The sequence below is a fragment of the Arachis duranensis genome, chromosome 6 (genome assembly GCF_000817695.3).
Source record: "Arachis duranensis cultivar V14167 chromosome 6, aradu.V14167.gnm2.J7QH, whole genome shotgun sequence".
Taxonomy (NCBI): Eukaryota; Viridiplantae; Streptophyta; class Magnoliopsida; order Fabales; family Fabaceae; genus Arachis; species Arachis duranensis.
The window spans coordinates 16,840,419-16,860,484 of record NC_029777.3 but is presented as its reverse complement, the minus strand read 5'-3'; the positions used below and the strand labels follow the sequence as shown (position 1 = coordinate 16,860,484).

Here is a 20,066-nt window from a genome sequence, read left to right as displayed (position 1 = left end):
ACCTTTGGTCTTCTGAGAGCTCCTTCCGGAAGTGGCTTTCTTTGGTGGAGAAGGTGGCGGTGATGCAATCGGTGAGGTGTGTGATTCTTCCTTTTGTTCAACGCTGGGTTCCTTGTTCTTTTCACTTTTCCTCCTTCTAGAGGATTTTTGCGCTATTACTTTGCGCCTCATGGATTCGGGTTGCTTGGTGGAAGGTAAGGGAGAAGATGAAGAAGTGGAGTGGATATGTATATGGGTGTGAGTTTGGGGAGTGGAAGGTTTTTGAGAGAGACGAATTCTTTCACTCTTTCTCGGTGCAGTTTTCTTTTTCATTATGTGAAGAGGATGAATGGAGATGGAGGTTGAAGAGAAGGCCGAAGGGTGAGGTGAGTGGAGGGAGGTTAGAGATAAACAATAAATGTGGAGTGGAGAGAGAATCAAGGGAATTAAATGTCCATTAAGTGGCGGTTAATACCCAAGGGTTTTCTCTTTTATTTGAAAAAGTGGTTTCCTTGAATCAAGAGATTAGTTGAAAGAAAAGATTTGATTTGACACCATGCTTCTTCCAATAAGATTTGATGAGATAACAAAGTGATTTTGATTTTCAAAAAATGAGGAACTAACAAAATGGTCATGGTGGGGTCAAAGAGATTTGGTATGGCCCACAAAAATTAAGTTCTGCGCAGCCTCCCCCTTGATCACATCCCTTCCATCATTCTTATTTTTATCTCGTCCATTCCTACGAGACAAAACTGGGCAGAATCAAAATTTCACAAATCATCAACAGAAACAAGATCAATCATTCCCAAGCTTTTTCTTAATGAACAGAATCTGTCTTCACAAAGGGGTTTTGTAAAAATGTCAGCAAGTTGGTCTTCAGATTTTACAAACTGAATATCAATAGTACCCTTTTGCACATGTTCTCTAATAAAATGATATTTGATCTCAATGTGCTTTGTTCTTGAGTGCAAAATAGGATTTTTTGAAATATTTATAGCACTCATGTTATCACAAAATAATGGTATACTATTGATCTTTAATTTGTAATATTCCAACTGTGTTTTTAACCAAATTAATTGTGAACAACATGCAGATGCGGATATGTATTCAGCTTCAGCTGTGGATAGAGCTACTGTGGCTTATTTTTTGCTTGACCACATGTTGAGTGAGCTTCCAAGGAAACAACACATGCCGGAGGTGCTCCTTCTATCCACTCTATCTCCCACATAATCTGCATCACAAAATCCTACTGCACAAAAATCATCAGATTTTGGATACCACAAGCCATAATCACTAGTTCCCTTAATATATCTAATGATGCGTTTAACGGCTGAAAGATGGGATTCCTTTGGGTAAGATTGAAACCTTGAACATACACCCACACTTTGAACAATATCCGGTCTAGAGGAGGTAAGATACATTAGTGAACCAATCATTCCTCTATACTGTGTTTCATCCACATCTTTGCCATCATCATCCTTTTCAAGTTTAGTGTTTGGATGTATTGGTGTTCCCATTGGTTTAGAGTTTTCTAGGCCAAACTTTTTAATAAGTTCTTTTGCATACTTTCCTTGCTGAATAAAGGTACCACTAGGAGTTTGTTTAATTTGAAGGCCAAGAAAGAAAGTAAGCTCTCCCATTAAATTCATCTCAAACTCATTAGTCATGAGTTTTCCAAACTCTTCACACAAGGACTCATTGGCCGATCCAAACACAATGTCATCCACATAAACTTGAACTAGGAGAATATCATCATTAGATGCTTTAATGAATAAAGTTGTGTCCGTGGCACCCCTTTGAAATTGATTTTCTAATAGGAAGGCACTAAGCCATTCATACCAAGCTCTTGGAGCTTGTCTAAGGCCATAAAGAGCCTTAGAGAGTTTGAAAACATGATTTGGAAAATCCTTATGTTCAAAACCGGAGGGTTGAGCCACATACACTTCTCTATCAATAAAGCCATTAAGAAAAGCACATTTAACATCCATTTGAAACATTTTAAAACCCTTATGGGCAGCATAGGCAAGAAGCAGCCTAATTGCTTCCATTCTAGCTACCGGAGCAAAAGATTTATCAAAATTTATGCTCTCTTCTTGATCGTAACCTTGGGCCACTAATCTAGCCTTGTTACGAACAACTTGTCCATCCTCACCAAGTTTATTTTTAAACACCCACTTAGTACCCATAACTTTCTTACCATCCAGATGAGGTACTAGTGTCCAAACCTCATTCTTGTCAAATTGAGCAAGCTCCTCTTGCATGGCTTTCACCCATGATGGATCTTCAAGAGCTTATTTGACATTGTTGGGCTCCAATTGTGACAAGAGTACAAAATTGTTTGGTTCGGTTGCCTTTTGGTTGAGGACCTTGTGGTCACACCTTGAGAAGGGTTCCCAATGATAAAGTCAAGAGGATAGCCCCTCATAGACTTCCATTCTCTAGACTTCCTTTGTGGTGTTGAGCTTTGATAAATTTCTATGGGTCTTACTGTTTCAGTTTCTCTTGCTGGCTCAAGAGACAAAATAAAAATGTCTCCTCCATTCTGACGTGACAAAACTGGACTGGCAGATTCTTTATTTTGAGCAGACTTGGGATTTTCTTTGCTTGTTCCAGCTTCTTCACAATCTGAATTATTATCTATCACAGTCTGGAATTAAATTAGAATCACAAAAAGTAACATGTATGGATTCCTCTATAGTTCTATGATCTTTGAGGTAAATTCTATAGGCTTTGCTATTAGTGGAGTATCCAACAAACTTGCCATCATATGATTTTGGATCAAATTTGCCAAGATTTTATTTGTTATTAAGCACAAAACACTTGCATCCAAAAACATGAAAATACTTAAGATTTGGAGGGGTTCCTTTCCATAGCTCATAAGGAGTTCTTTTTAACCCTTTTCTAATTATTGTCCTATTCAAAATATAGCATGCTGTGTTTACAACTTCATCCCATAGAAATTTAGGAACCTTATTCTCACATAACATAGCCTTAGTCATCTCTTGAAGGCTTCTATTCCTTCTTTCAACAACCCCATTTTGTTGAGGTGTTCTAGGGCATGAAAAATTATGAGTAATTCCAGAGTCATCACAGAATTTTTCAAAGTCTTACTTTTCAAATTCTTTTCCGTGATCACTTCTCAAATGGGCAACTTTTAAATCTTTTTCATTTTGAATTTTCTTGCAAAGAGTTGAGAAAGCATGAAATGCATCATTTTTATGAGCAAGAAAAAGTACCCAACCAAATCTAGAGTAATCATCTACCACTACCAAACCATAGTGTTTATCTCCTAGACTTTAAGTTCTTGTTGGACCAAAAAAGATCAATGTGTAACATTTCTAATGGCCTTTTGGTTGAAATTTCATCTTTTGGTTTAAAAGATGATTTAACTTGTTTGCCTAATTGACAAGCATCACAAGTAAGATCCTTATCAAATTTGATTTTAGGAATTCCTCTAACCAGATTTTTTTACTAGCTTAGAAATTTGGTACATGCTAGCATGACCCAACTTTCTATGCCATAGCCATTTTTCAGATTCAAGAGAAGTGAAACATGTTACATTTTGTTCTTTCACAAATAACCATTGTTGCATACACATTGTTGCATCTTTTAGCTTCAAATAAAATATTCCCATTTTTTTCACAAACAACCAAACACACAAATTTTCTAAAAACAACTTCAAAACCTAAATCACACAATTGGCTTACACTAAGTAAGTTATGTTTCAAACCATTTACAAGAAGAACATCATTTATACAAGATGAAAAGCTTTTACCAACTTTTTCAACGGCCACTATCTTTCCTTTACCATCATCACCGAAGGTGACAAGTCCTCCATTATATTCATCAAGCTTTATGAAGAAAGTTGTCTTTCCGGTCATGTGCCTAGAACATCCGCTGTCCATGTACCACATATTTTCCTTCCTCTTGGATGCTAGGCATACCTACAAAATGAGCTCAAGTGACCTTAAGTATCCAAATCTTCTTGGATCCTTTCACGTTAAACTATCTCCTATGTCCCAAACTATTGTAATAAAAAATAACTTTGTAAACTTTATCACCAATCATTCTTTCACCAAAAAAATATTGAATGGAAAAATGACCGTTTCGGTTGCATAGCCTACAAAATCTTGGAGTTGCTGTTTTGTTAAAGTATGTGGGATCTTGAAACCTTGTGTCATTAGAAGACGAGGCTCTATTTTTAAAAAGAAGTTTTCTCATCAGATTTATAAAACTCCAAACCAGCTTTATCAAAGAGTGATTTTTGACTAGCCAATATTTGATTTAAATTTTCAGAACTTTGAGTAAACTTGGCTAAGTCATTTTCAAGACTTCTAACCTTTTTCAGCAACTCTTCATTTTCCTTAAAACAGTTTACATATGCAACTACCGAATGATCACTTTCACAGTTTCTAAGTTGAGCTTTCAACTGCTTATTTTCTTCTACAAGATCACAAGCAGTTTCGGCCTCCCTTAGCTTTTCTTTGAGAAAACTATTTTCAGCTTTAAGAATGATAATTTATTGTTCAAGATCTTGATTTTCAAGCAGAAAATATCTTATTTTTTCAGAAAGGTGATCTATCATAAGATGAAGGTCTTCAGTGTCAGGGTTATGAAAGACTACCTGATCTATATGATCTGCCATGAGACATGGTTGTGACTTGGTTTCGGATTCCTCATCATCATCATCTGAGTCATTTTCCAAATCTTCCCATGATGCCATCAGTCCCTTCTTCTTTCCTCTTTTTGGCTTCTCCTCCTTCTTTAACTTGGGACAATCAGATTTGAAGTGCCCCATTTCCTTGCAGTTGTAACAAGTTACTTTGCTAAGGTCCTTCTTTATTTTCCTTGAGCTGCTGCCTTTGCCTTTGAACTTCACCATTTTCCTGAATTTTTTGGCAAACAACACAAATTCATTTTCAGAGGAGTTATCACTGGATTCATCATCCAGGGGGTTAGTTATAGAAGAAAAAGCAATTCCTTTCTTTTTTTATTCTTTTTTCAAGTATGTATTTTCAAAAGCAAGAATGTTTCTTCTCAAATCATCACAAGTCATGGAATCAAGACTACTGCTCTCAGAGATAATTAGAGCTTTTGTTTCCCACTCTTTAGTGAGACATCTTAATACTCTTCTCACAAGCACAGAATCAGAATGTATTATTCCCATAGCATCCAAGCCAACAATGATAGTGTTGAACCGTTCAAATAGTTCATCAATAGATTCTCCTTCCTTCATTGCAAACATTTCATACTCTCTGTTCAATATGTCTATCCGAGTCTTCTTTACTATGGTGGTTCCATCGTGAGTGATTTATAGTTTGTCCCAGATTTCCTTTGCCGTTGTGCATCGTGATACCCGTCGGTATTCCTCGGAGCTGATAGCACAGTTGAGTAGATTTACAGCCTTGGCATTTAACTCTACTTTCTTTCTATCTTCTTCGGTCCAAGTTGCTTCAGGTTTGAGAGACACTACTCCTTCTGCACTTGGTGGTTGAAAATTGAGGACCCTCCAGGATAATCTTCTATAGTCTGTAGTCTACTGCTTGCACAAATATCTTCATTCTCTCCTTCCAATAGGTGTAGTTTTTCCCATCAAAAAGAGGCAATTTGTTGCTTGACTGTCCTTCTGTAAGGTTGTAGGACACCAGATTTGAGCCACTACTTTCTGCCATCTGGATCTTTTTTCCAAGCTGCAAAGCTTGATCTCTTTGAGACCAAGCTCTGATACTAATTGATGGTTTTCAGTGGCTAAGAGAAGGGGGTTTGAATCTTAGCCCCCTTTTCTGCTTGATTACACTTGCTGGTCTTTGAGGAGACTTTTTTATTTTTGTCTCGTCCCTAGCCACGAGACTTTTCTTTTTGTCTCGTCACTTGGCACGAGATATTTTTAGTTTTATCTCCTGTGTAGTAGAAACAGAAATGGAGTAGAAGAGAGAGAAAATTACACCTAGATATATCCTGGTTCAGCTGCTAAGTGCAATGCAGCCTACATCCAGTCTCCATCACAACAATAATGGAATTTAACTATAATCTTCTTAATTACAGACTATAAAGTGCTAACCTAACTTACAAGGAAATTCCCACAGAATCATGAAACACAACACAGATGTACAAAGGAACTCTAAGGACATCTATTTTTCTTTTAATTTTGCACTCTCTGCCTTTTTCCGCTCTATGGCTTTTTCATATAAACTTCACTCTTTGCCTTTTTCCATGAGACTCAAGACATGATAAAATTAAACAGAAAAATACAAAACTGAATACATTAAAGGAGAAGAAAATCTGTAAACTTAGGTAGCTATGAGAATTCTGTGCCTTGCACTCTCACTGCTTACTTCTAACTCCTTGAATCAAACCGTGACTGTTCACCCTTTTTATAGAAGGGGGAAGCCTCCACAGTTGAAACAAAAACCAAGCTTAACTTCTTTTCCTTCACATATAACCGGTTCGGCCAGAGAGAGAAAAGAGGTAACCCATGCAAAACCCAACATGCAAATACCTCTAGTTCTTCCTTGGTCATCACTCTTCATCAATCCGAGCGCTCTATCCTTGGCTTGCTCTCCAAGATGAACTTCTGGCCCTTGATGCTCCATGATGATGATAGCTTCATCTGCTCCAATCTCTGCCTCTTCCATCACGTAGCCACCCTAGCTACTTCCTGTGGTTGTTGAGCAGAGTCAGAGACAAGCTATTCCTCCAAGGATCTTTACCTTACTGGCCGAAATGAATCAATTAAATTAATTAAATTAATTAAAATGGGGTTGCTTTTACTTCCCTTGCAGATTAGCGTGTCTCATTATGCCATCAATCAAATCAATGACATTTTCTCTCTCATAGTTCCCATGCATTAAATCTTCTCAATAAAATTTTGAGTTCCATTACATGAATAAAGAAGAAATCCGTTGGAAGCATTTTTGCTTTCTTTTTTCCATTGGATTCGGATCATGCATGAGAAATAATTTGGGCTTGTATCAATAATGAGTAAAGGTGGCCCAACCAATAAAATATTTCAGCCAACATTTATATGACTAAAGAAATGCATAAGGTTGAGTTTTTTATTTTATTGGGCTTGGGATCTCTTCTTTTTCATTTCGGCCCAAATAATCACAAATTGCTTTAGCCATAAAATATTGAAAATATTAATCAAGGCTGATTGATTTTAAGCATATTGGGCTAGCAATAATTTTACTTTTCTGTTCGGCCCATTAAGAAAAACCTGCATCACAAAATTATTAATTAACATATGTTCAATGAAAATCAAATTAATAATTTTGTAATTAACTATTTCAATAATATTTGTTCATCATCAAAATAAATTTGAGTTTTCCAAACTCATAAGTTTGATTAGACGTGACTGTTGAGAATTTTTTAAAATACGTCAGTTCCGAAAAATCACGTCGATTCCTTATCAGGTCGGCTACGGTCCCGAGTCATAATACTCGACCCCATCTCTTAAAAGAAATTGGGCTCGAGTAGGGGCACTGTTCATACCCTGACCCAACGCTAAGGTCCAGGTCCAAACGACAGGCCCAACCCACAGGGTTGAGCCTCACAGTACACCGACCTTCCCCTGAGAAGTCAGTTCTCACCACGACTTGCTCTAAGGAAGTCGAAAACGAGAATTAGCTGGCAGATAATAATTGCCCCTAAAATCTCTCAACCCACTTCCAGGAGCCATATCGCAACTTTCCTAGGATAAAGGGACGGTTATCCACCTTAAAAAGTGGAACTACTCTAACGGTGGTTATTAGTTCACCACTATAAATACACTGACACCCCTCAAGTATTTCTAAGTCCCAATACTCTCTAGACCTGCTCACACCCTTGCTGACTTAGGCATCGAAGTATCTTTGCAGGTACCACCCCCGCTCACTCACAAGTCAGACGGAGGCCCCAAAGGTGCGAACCCATTCGAAGGCTTCCCTCCTCAGACGATTGGGCCAACCTAACGAATTCGGCCCAATAATCTCTGATTACCCATCGTAACAGTGGTAATGTTTGTTTACTTACACAATGAACATTTATCTATCTTTTATTAAATATTATGGATGTTTGAATACAGATAAATACGTAATTTATGGATACTCAGAGGACAGTACTGTGTTCTTTTTATTATTTTCCTCAATATAACTGTTGGACATGTCAGGCATGTCATTTCTGACCTTAGAGAATTTTCTTGTCTTTTGCATGAGTTTGTTCTCTATGTTCCGGCTAGCCTCATGTCCCCATCCACATCGTCGGTATCTTCAGTCCTCTCCCACAGAATTTGGATGGCAGCTCTTTTAGTAACATTGACATTGACATATAATGAAAGATATGTCTACGTTTTTTATATTTACATGTAGTGAGAAATAGTGATATTGATATTGACATGTAATAAGAGATATGTTTACGCTTTTAACATTGACATGTAGTGAGAGATATATCTACACTTTGTTCAGCAACTTATTATTTTTTTAATCTTTGTATTCAAACTTTACAAAATTTATAGATAATTTTAAAATTTAGACGATGACCAATAATTTTAAATCAATTAATCTAACTTTCACAAAGTTATCACAAAAAATAGATTTGATCACATGACATATTCTGACAAAATATCAAAAATCAAAGTAATTACAATTATCCATAAATTCATAATACATGAATTAGAATTTCCTAGAAATATTAACTACTAATGAGCCAAAGTTTTAAAAGAAAGCTTATTTTAAAACCGCAGCACAGTGAAGCAATTGTAACAACCGAGTTTCATTGAAATATGTTTTGTTTCCAATTCTAAAACATCTAGAAATCGCCAAAATTTTGTAGGTACAGCATGTTTTGTTCTTAAGGAAGATTCGCATCGACCTAAAGAATGTCACACATTTTGTGTCTTCACTGCCTTGTCCAACTCGTGAAGTGTAACCACCAACGGGGGCGGTTGAGCCGGTAATACAACCAGGTTCTGAAAGGATCACTATGAATGCGGGGAAAGAAGTGCTTCTTCTTCTTTTGCACATTTTGAAACATTTGGTGTCCTCTAAACACTTCACTATATTACAAAACAGTAAATCTGCAGAAACATTGAGAACATTCGTATAAAATTACAATTAAAAAGAAAACAAACAAACAAGCAAACAAGTAAACAAAGCTAAAATATTTAGCAGCAGTAAATAGATATCTTATTCATGATGGTGAGAAGCTGTTTCCTGACACCCTGTGCTCTCCTCAATGATCGAGATTGAACAAAGTTCTCAAAACACCATGGTCCCCAAAAAATAGTGTGAGATGGTCACCTCTAGGCTGGAAAAACCTTGCCCCCTTCTGATTTGCTTGGGCTTGCTTTTCCCTAGGCCCTGTAAAAAATATTGCCATTTTGAATCATGAAAATTATCCTTATTTCGGGTTATAAACATTTTGCCTTGCAAAACGTAAAATATCCCATCAATAGTCAAAGAAGCTTCAGCAATATTATTATTTTATGATACTTACATTAAAGTGATGTAAAAATTATAATATAATAATAATTAAATTTAAGAGATAATTATATTATGAATATCATTATTTATATATCTAAATTTTTAAGATATTAAATTATTAAATTAAAAAAAATTCTAATTTAAAAACCTATTTCTGCTTAGCATAATTGTTGAGTGTGGTAGCACAAAAAACTTTTACCGTAAATCTATTTTATTCAACATTACAATCATGGAATCCCAAATAATGATATAGTGAGAATATGTTAAGAAAACATCCTTAGTAGTTGCTATTTATATATTATTTGTAACAGGGTAAAATCTTATAATAGAAAAATGAGGACAAGTATTATTTCTGTGCATATACTGGTACCATTATTTTTGGACACACACTTGGTGCTCATATCGAAGACACACACTTAATTCGTAGACATACTAAAAATAACATCTTCGAATTGTTGACCCTAAAATGGATACCAAGACTACTACTTTTTGAATTAATAATTTTCTATAAACGTATAATAATACGGTAGTAGAGAACCAGAGATATGATAAATACTGTAATGACTTCAACAATGGGAACATCTTTAATTTTATCGAGACATACACAAATATTTTGAGTTTTCAATTCAAATACACTCTTACGCGTTATTTGGTTTGAAGGAATATGAGGAGAAGAAAATATAAAAAAATAAAAAAAATAAATTTTTTATTATTTAATTTAGGAGAAAAAAAAATAGTATGAAATGTATCTAAATGTTTTTTCTTCAAACATGAGATGAAAATTAACGGGTAAGGTACAAGCAATGCTAAAATTACAAATCATTTTATATATTATAAAAACTTTATGTATTTTAAGGAGAATCTAAATTATGAGATCTCGTCAATATTATAAAAACTTTATATATTATAGCTAGACATATATTATTATTTTCACAATCGAATATTTTACTGTCGATTACAGTGACTAATCATTTGCTGACTTATAAAAGTATATCATTTGCTGACTTATAAAAGTATTGCTAAACACAGCATAATAGAATCTATCATATATTACAATGCAATGAACCGAGCTTAAAACACTCACTGTTATGATCTGCACAATTGAGAAAAATATCTAGTCTAGACCAACCAAATATCCCAAAGGAGGCAAACATATAAAAAAGAAGAACAGTGCCAACTTTTTCCTTCTTTAGGTATGTGTGACTTGGCACATGTGAAACTTGCTTCTCTCATACCTTATCATAATCAATTATTCATTAAATGAAACTTGTTGATGCTCTTTCAGGCCAACGACTCCATCAATTATTATCACATCTTTTCTACCTCCTAAAACTTGCTTATCATTTAGTTTTGGGATGGATTTCATGGGAGGATAAAAATGATGCGTACGTGATAAATTCTATAACTCTGTCTATATTACACTTGTGGTACATAGCCGATTTTAAATCCAAATAAAAAAGGAGGGTTATGTTAGATCTCCGCTTATGTTCATAAACTTTTCTTCAACTTTTGACTTTCTCATCGAAAATACATGTTTTAAAAAGAGAAACAAACATCTTATAACCTATAAGAGTGGCATGACAAGCTCTCAAATCGACTTCTTGTTGTTGAGGAGAGTCGACCGGAAATTTTGCATTAATTGTAAAATTATCCCGGGATAGAGTTTGACAACACAACATAGGGTGCTCGTCATAGATTTTTACGTTGACTAAAAGTTGAGGAAAAGACATCATACGAAAAAACCAAGGACGAGGTGGTGGCGGATGAAAGGTGAGGAACAAAGAAACTTCCTAAGATGGGTAGGAGAAGAAGCAAAGTGGGATGGGAATGGAAGCGCGGAAGAGATGTAGAGGGAGATGGCAGAAGTTATTAGAAAAATAGCAAAAGAAAGTTTTTGTGAATGTAAAGGAATATGACCAAGAAACAAGGAGTCTCCTGGTGGTAGAATGCGAGTGTACAAAAAAAGATAAAGATAAAAAGGAAGTACTTTAAAGAGTGGTATTTATGCCGTAATGCAGATAATTGGAAAAAATATAAGGCGACTAAGAAATAGACAAAAGTGGTTGTAAGTGAAGCAAGAACAAGAGCATATGAGGGTTTCTACCAGTCTTTGGACACAAAAGAAGGAGAAAAAAGTATATATATCATCGCAAAGAGCCGTGAAAGAAGAACGAGAGATTTGGAGAGATGCTGGCTCAAGAGAGAAGATTAATGAAAGGTGGAAAAGCTACTTTTACGCATTATTTAATGAAGGACAGAAGACTCTTTCGAGTCTTGGTCGGTTTTGCACAAGGGAAGAAGATCAAAACTTTGACTACTATCGAATGATTCGAGACTTCGAGGTAAAAGAGGCTCTAAAGCAGATAAAAAATGGCAGGACAGTAGGACCTAATAATATCTCGATTGAGGTTTGGAAGGACCTTGGAAGAAAAGGCATCAACTGGTTAACCAAGTTTTTAAATGAGATTTTAAGGTCAAAGAAGATGCTGATGAGTAGAGAAAAAACACCTTGGTACCTATCTACAAGAATAAGGGGGATATACAAAGTTGCAAAAACTATAGAGGGATCAAACTCATGAGCCATACCATGAAGTTATAGGAAATAGTGATAGAACGAAGGTTGAGAAAAGAGACACAAGTAATAGAGAACCAATTTGGATTTATGCCAAGCAAATCTACCACTGAAGCGATATACCTGTTAAGAAGGATGATGGAGAGGTATCGTAGTAATAAAAGGGATCTATATATGGTGTTTATTGATTTGGAAAAAGCATACGATAGGGTGACAAGGGAGGTCTTATGGAAGGTTTTAGAAAAAAGGAGAGTAAGGATCGCATATATTCGTGCAATTAAAAACATGTATGATAGGGCCACAACTAGTGTGAAGACTCAAGGTGGTGTAACAGAGGAATTTTCTATTGGTATAGGATTACACCAGGGATTATCTTTAAGTCCCTATCTTCTTGGAAGTACTCACAGAGCACATCCAAGAGTCTATGCCATGGTGCATACTTTTTGCCGATGATATTGTCCTTATGGGAGAGTCAAGAGAAGACCTAAATAAGAAGTTCGACTTATAAAGAGAAGCTCTAGAAGTGTATGGTCTGCACATAAGTCGTAGTAAGACGGAATATATGGAATGTAAGTTCAGTTTGAGAAGGGAAAACCCTAATATAGATGTGAAGATTAGAGAAAATATCCTACCAAAAGTTAAAAGTTTTAAGTATCTTGGCTGCATCATACAGGATAATGGAGAGATTGAACAGGATATAAATCATAAGATCCAAGCAGGTTGGTCAAAATAATGGAGTACATCTGGTTTTATATGCGACAAAAAAGTGCCTTTAAAACTTAAAGGTAAATTCTATCGCACAGCTATAAGACCGGTTATTCTTTATGGTACGGAGTATTGGGCGGCCAAAGGGGAGCACGAACATAAGGTGAGTGTGGTAGAGATGAAGATGTTGAGATGGATGAGTGGTCATATGCGATTGGATAAAATAAGGAATGAAAATATAAGGGAGAGAGTTGGAGTAGCACCCATTGTGGAAAAGATGGTTAAATCGCGTCTCAGGTGGTTTGAACATGTGAGAAGAAGACCGACAGAACACCCAGTTAAGAGGGTGGATGAGATGGAAGATAGACAAGGGGTGAAAGGCAGAGGAAGGTCTAAGAAGACCATCTATGGGTGGTCAAACGAGATCTACATGTAAACGGTCTCTCTATAGACATGATACATGACAGAGCACAATGACATCATTTGATTCATGTAGCCGACCCCACCTAGTGGGACAAGACTTTGTTGTTGTTGTTGATGATTAGGAAAATTCTATGATACTATTCTGAGGGTTATCTGAAATGGTGATTTGAGTCTAAACGTAGGATCTAAACTTTTTTTGAGACAGCGTCCGATTTGTGCGCCAAGGTGTCGCCTCTCAGTTACTCGTAAGGATGTGGGATGGTACTTGTAAGAGACTCTGATACTTAAGTTAGCAAATTTTAAGCAGGTTTTTAGCAGATTGAGTTTTGAATATATCTAAGGTTCTATCAACGTATTTATAGTAGAAAAATAATCACTTCTAGCGTAGTTCCATCTTTGATGGTAGATGACTGTTCCATTTATTTTGAGACTTTGTTGAGATATTCCTTTTAAATAAAGTAGAGAGATAGTTGGAGATATTTCATTGTCATGCCCAACTTTTATAAACTCAGATATAAAAAGCCACCTTTATTGGATGTACTTTTTACCTTTTTGAATCAGTGTATAAACAGGTATAAATATTAAAATTTATCTACACCTATAAATATTATTTGGTAAAATTTTTTATTAACGCGTGACTATTTTTTTCTCATCGGATGCTTCATCTTAAACGAAGTTGGCAGTAATTATATCAATACAAGAGGTACAAGTCTTAATTAAAAAAGTAATTAATTAAGTCAAATTTATTATTTTATTTTTCAAATAATATCATTAGTAGTAAAAATTTGACTTAATTATTTTTTTAGCTGAAGTTCACATATGTATTGATATAATTGCTGCAAACTCTTTTTTAAAATATAACATAGAACAAAAAGTGAAGCTATGCGTTAATCTAAAATTTTACTATATAATGTTTATAGGTAAAGATAAACTTTTTATACCTACAACTTAGATTTTTTTTTTTTTACATTAGCTCATCATGTATATAAAATTGAGGAATGTAAAGTACATTTATAAAAGGGTTAAGTATTTTTTTTTGTCTTTGAAGTCTGGGGTAAAAATGAAATTCATCTCTAACCTTTTTTTTGTTATTAAAATCATCCTCAACGTTACAAAACGTTATAAAATCGTCATTTTTTATTTTTTTACCAAATTACCCTTAACAATTAATAAAAATAATATTAAAAAATAAAAACAAAACCCCACCCCACCCTACTTCGGTGTCTCTTCACTGTCTTCCCTCCCCATCTCCTTCTTTTTACCATTCTCTTCGAAACCACCTCCTCCCTAAACCCCCTCCCCCCAAATTCTTCTTCTCTCCCTTTCTGTCACCCTACTATCTTCTCCCTTTCTGCAAGTGCGATCACCGCGAGGGCGACGGAATTGGAGACAGAGTTGGCAAGGCTCCAACATGACTCCATATCGGATATGAGAGCCGTCGAGGAGACGATGGCTGAGACTGCTGAGCTTAGGAAGCTGCTACTGGAGATGAAATTCAAAGTGAAATTGCTGGAATAAGAAGTTGAATTCCTGAAGAAGGACAAATATGAGAGTGAAGAAAAAATTAGGAATTTGGAGAAGAAAATTGGTGCTTTGGAGAAAAAATGTATTGATGAGAGGAACAAGTGAACTAGGTTGAGGAGGAGTTGAGGGAGAAGATTCAAGAGAAGAAAAAGGAGGGTTTGGAATTAGGGCAGAAGACTAAGGAAATGGAGAGCTTTGCAAATTCGAAGAGCTCGGATATGGAGGAGTGGGTTAAGGAGAAGCTGAACTTGCGGAAGGCACTGAAAAAATCTGATGAGAGAGAAAAGAGCTTGAAATTGTTTGTTGCTCAATTGAAGGAAGAAGCAGGAGTGGCTGAGAATGTGATCAGAGGACTGAACCAGAAGGTTGATACTGTGAATGGTGGAGTGAATGGAAATAGGGTTATTGCTAGGGATGGGAAAAGGGTGAAGGGTTTGAATGTTCAGTGGCCTGTGGTGGCAGTTGGTTCTACTGTTGTTGCAGCTGCTGCTGTGATCTGGTTCTATTTTTGGTTGATCCATGAAAATAACGATGATGACGGTTTCTTATATGGCTTAATGGTTATCAAACTTGTGAATTTTGATTTCTTGTTGAAAAGTTGGAATACTTGTTGGTTGTTAGCACTTTCTTCTGAGACAGAATTTTATGTGTTGAGTTTGCTCACTACTTGACCTTGATGATAAATTTAATTTGATAACCCTGTTATTGATTCACTGTTCAAAAATTTTCTTGATGTTAAATTTTGTGCTCTAATTTTTTCTTTTTCTGTTGTAAATTATTCTGATGAAGATGAGGATGAGGGGTATTTTTTAGTTTTTGTTTAAGGGTAAAATTGTCTGAAAAATATTATTTATGAATAAAAAGAACGATTTTATAACATTTTGTAACATTGGGGATGATTTTAATAACAAAAAAATGTCAGAGACGAATTTATTTTTCACCCCAAACCTTAAGAACGAAAAAAGTACTTCATCCTTCGTAAAAAGAAAATAAAAACTATCACTCACTTTTATCCATAACTAAACATATTTTATAAGGTAGAAATAACATTTTTTGTTAGGTACAAATAATCTTTTTTTTTTCCTATGACAAAACATAGACTACACTTTGTAATTTTTATTCCTTAACAACATCTCATTCTCTGCAAAAACTTGACTAAAATTAATTAAGACCTATTAATGTGATATATGAGGGTATTTCAGTTTTGAGTTTTGCCTTGAGAATTTGTTCTCTTATCTGATCTCCACAGACCATGAAAAATATCATAAACAAGATAAAGTATTCATATTCATATCCTCTATATCCGGAAATAAAGTTATTCATGTTCCACTTTGTTGGACTCGAATCTTCTATTTTAATATTTTTTTTTCTTCTCCACTATAATAATGACTTACTCTTTTAATAGAATACCATGAGCTAAAATAGTGTTATCATCAACTACTAGGAGATTTAATTTGTTCTTTTCCTCCTTTTAGTGAAGCGCATAAAATGATTCCACTCCACTTGTATTATTCTAATCCTAATTATTTTGATCCAGAAACTTTATGAAGCAATATTATATTATATAATACTATATATAGTAGTGGTTTCCAATAACATTGTTTAAAGTTTTTCAACTTTATTGGTGATAACTTGTTATTTAATTATTTATTTAATTATTTCATTGCTTCAAGAACTCTCTTCTGCTTGATATCTCCATAGCATATCTAAGTATCTAACGGCTATTATTCTCTTTATTTTTCAACATTTATATAATGACTTATATGGGTTTTTTTTAATATTGGAAAATCTACTTAATTTAATGGTTTTAGTTTTACCATTAATGAATATTATTGTTGGGCTTGTCAATCAATAACAAAAATCTATATATACTTAACAAAATTAAATAGAGTTTTTCAACTTTTTAAGAAAAAAAATACTCTTAATAATGTAGACAACAATATCTTACCAAATCACTTGTCCAAATTATGATTTAATTAAAGAGTTTCAAAGGAAAAGCCAAGCATGTTAGTAGATTCGGATCATAGTACAAAAGGCTTATGCTCCTACTTCAATTAAAGCTTGTGGCAAGTCACCTCTTAGACAGTAATAAGAGTTAAGAATTAAAAGAAACTCATAGGGCCTACTGAAATTAAAGTGGAAGCCGTATCAACAACTTCCAATTTTAGAACAACAAAAGCACAATGATGATGGAGGTACACTACAGTTATTGAGTAATATATGCAACTTTTTTTTTTAATGATAACTTGTACTAATTATTTTTCTAAGATATTACACCGAATATCTATGAAGTTGTCATATTCATATTGATTTTCTAAGAAAACTATAAGGGTCATATCTATAGAAAATAGTAGTGTAATGCTTTAGGGAGAATTTCAAGTGTACTAAGTATATTGATGTTCTAATAATTTTAACTATTAATTTTAATTATAAAAAATATATAATAATATAAACTAAAAATATATTATTAAATTAAAAAAATTAAACTAATAACTAAAAATAATAATAAAAAACAATAAATTCTAGTTAGAATTGAGCTTTTCTCTTTTACAAATAGAAGGGCCAATTTGACATGTTTTGATTGAATTTGAATCTAATATAATGAGCCTACTATTGTACACCATAACACCAACCACTTCTCATAAATTGCTATATTGAGACAAAGCCATATGCCATCCATTCAGAACCTTTTAGGTCACACTCCACTGTCACTGTCCCTTATAAATTTCAATCACAATCATCACATTCATATGTGCATGCAATCACCTCCCCCATCAAACTTTTTCCCTCTTTCAAGGCCCCCCATTCCCCTCTCTAAAAGGATGAACATGAACATGACTTCAATCAGTTTTTTCTGTGCTTCAAATAAGTTAACTCTTCAATTTGTTCTCTTGCTTACTATTTCTTACACATGATGACAACATTATGAGACTCAGATGTAATTTGCATAGAAACAATATGGTATGTTTGATTCGGAAGTAAAATATAGCATAAAAAATTATAAATGATTTTATGTGTAATAAATAATATACAATTGAAAATTTTCACCTTCTTTTATTTTCAAACTAAACATGCCCAAATAATAAAAGCAAATTATCCAAAAATATCTAGATATTTAGCATTTTTATTTCGACTGTATCTTTCATTCTTTCTTGATCATAGCCCAAAAAAGTGCTTCTTAAAACTCTTGGAAAGGCTTATATATTTACATTGGTCAACAAAACATTACACCAATTCATCATTACATAATACGTTACCTCCTTTGATCTCATGTGAAGGGGTGATTTCTTTTCTTGAAAAAAAAAAGTCAAATGAACCCAAAATAAACATTGCTTGGCAGAGTAGTGAAACTCAAGCCACATAAAGAAAGAAAGAAAGGGAAAATAAAAAAGAAAAAAAGTGGAGGGACAAAATATGACCAAAACCATAAACAAAAGATAGAAGGATGTTGATAGTTGAAAAGGGGTTCTGTCCTTCACAAGATTTGAACTTGGAAACTTTATTTTTTTGCATTATTCTACCATAGATATCTTGGTCTCTTGGTGTTGTTGGATTGAAGACTAATCTGAGGGACAATGAAATTATCATCCCCCAACCTTGATCTGCTGATGCTACCTTTGATGTTGTTGTTGGTGACATCTTTTGCCTCACAAAATTGTGAAGGATATACAAGAGGTGGTGGTGGTGGTGGCGGTGCTTGAGGAACCCACATCCCCATCTTCTCCATTGTTGAAAATGCATACATATTTCCATCAATTTCACCGTCAAACACTGAAAACATCTCATCACCACCCTACAATTCACCAGATCCAAGTTATTATCACAATAAAAAATATATATATATTTTGAATGGAAATTTGTATTTGTATTTATATTCCTTTCGTTCATTAGTTGCTGTCGAAGTGTCCAACCTTTTAACTTCCACAATTACTAATGAACTAAAGGAACATTACTCTTTTAGAGTACCTAAGAATTGAATGTCTAATACCTTAGAGAAACCAAAGGGAACAGTTGATGAATCAAGAAAGTCTTCAACTTGCCAGCCAGGTATAGTCTCTATCAAGTACTCAGATATGCTGCGAGTACTCGTGGAAGCGTCTTCTTCGGCAACACCAACCAAGCTTCCTCCCTTAATTGGGGGAAGCCCCGTTGATGCTGCTGAAGAAGTCGGCTCAGATACCAAAGATTTTGGAATCTGAGAAGCTTTGGAATTAGAGTCACTACTACTATTACTTCCAATCAAAGGAGGAGGAGGAGGAGTAGTGGCGGCTGAATAGAGTTTAGCAGAATCCGAGAGTTTAACACCGGTGACAAGGAATCTAGTATGCTTCTTTGTGTGTTCATTTGCAGAATGAATTGGAATATCACAATCTTTGCATAGAATCGCTCTATCTTGCTGGCAGAACACATAGGCCCTTCTCTCCTATAGAATAACACAACAAAAATGATACCATTAACTTACTTACCCATTTGATGAATCATTGCCAAAATCAAATTTTGACGAAAAATTCTTGCTACCCAAAACTTTTCAATGAGAAAAAAAGATAGATTTTTAGTTTTGAGTTATCATTATTATTGCTTTGCATATTGCAACACAGATATTTGTTACTTAATATAAAGCTGATGCAACTCACATGCCCACTTGATAAATCATTGACAAAATCAGATTTTGACGAGAAATTCTTGGTGCCCATGATGTTTTGATGAAGAAAAGAGAAGAAAGTGTGAGTGGGGTGTTTTGTTTTCTTACCTTGCAAACATCACAGAGAGGGAAGTTTTGCTTTGTGGAGAGACGGAGAAGAGAGAAGCGTTGGTGTTTGGATGCGAGCTTGTTGGCATGGTGGACACGGTGGTCGCAGCCGTTGCATAGGGCGGCTTCATCGGCGGTGCAGAACACCGATGCCTCGTCCTTGCTACACACGTCGCACTGGATCTTCATCAAATCAAAGTGTCTCTGTTTCTATGCTCTGTTTTCTGTGTTGTGTTGAATAAGGTTGTTGTTTGTTTGTTGTGTTTGGGAGGAGAGAGAAAAATTAAAGGAGAGGAACCATTGAGGTTGCCCAAAACACTCCAAAATAAAAGTGGCAAGTGATTGAGATGTAAGTAAGTGTAAGCCAATATGCATAAGAATATGAATATGAATGTGATATGGCCATAGCAATTAGCATAATATTTTACAATTAAAAATTAGATTGAGATGGGTGTATAGTGTTTTCTTCAATCTAGACTCTCTTTTGTGCATGTATTTGTCTCATATACTCACTACTCACTCACACTATGTATTTCGATTTTCATGCACTTAGAAGTGCAAATATGGTATCATACAGTGAAAGTATTCGATAACAAAAAAAAATTAACTAAAAAAATCAGAATTTATTTTTCTATTCTCTTAGTATTACTGGATA

At 34.8% G+C, this 20,066-nt stretch overlaps 1 protein-coding gene across 1 annotated transcript; it reads right to left on the bottom strand.

Moving 5' to 3' along the window:
- Window positions 1–17,846: 17,846 nt before the first annotated feature.
- Window positions 17,847–19,780, bottom strand: LOC107493102 (B-box zinc finger protein 20). The gene is made up of 3 exons (XM_016114177.3): window positions 19,412–19,780; window positions 18,650–19,084; window positions 17,847–18,454 (listed from the first exon to the last, which is right to left on the bottom strand). The coding sequence occupies exons 1-3, from the start codon at window positions 19,598–19,600 to the stop codon at window positions 18,179–18,181; spliced, it is 900 nt and encodes a 299-aa protein (XP_015969663.1). The 5' UTR covers window positions 19,601–19,780; the 3' UTR covers window positions 17,847–18,178.
- Between the last annotated feature and the right edge of the window lie 286 nt (window positions 19,781–20,066).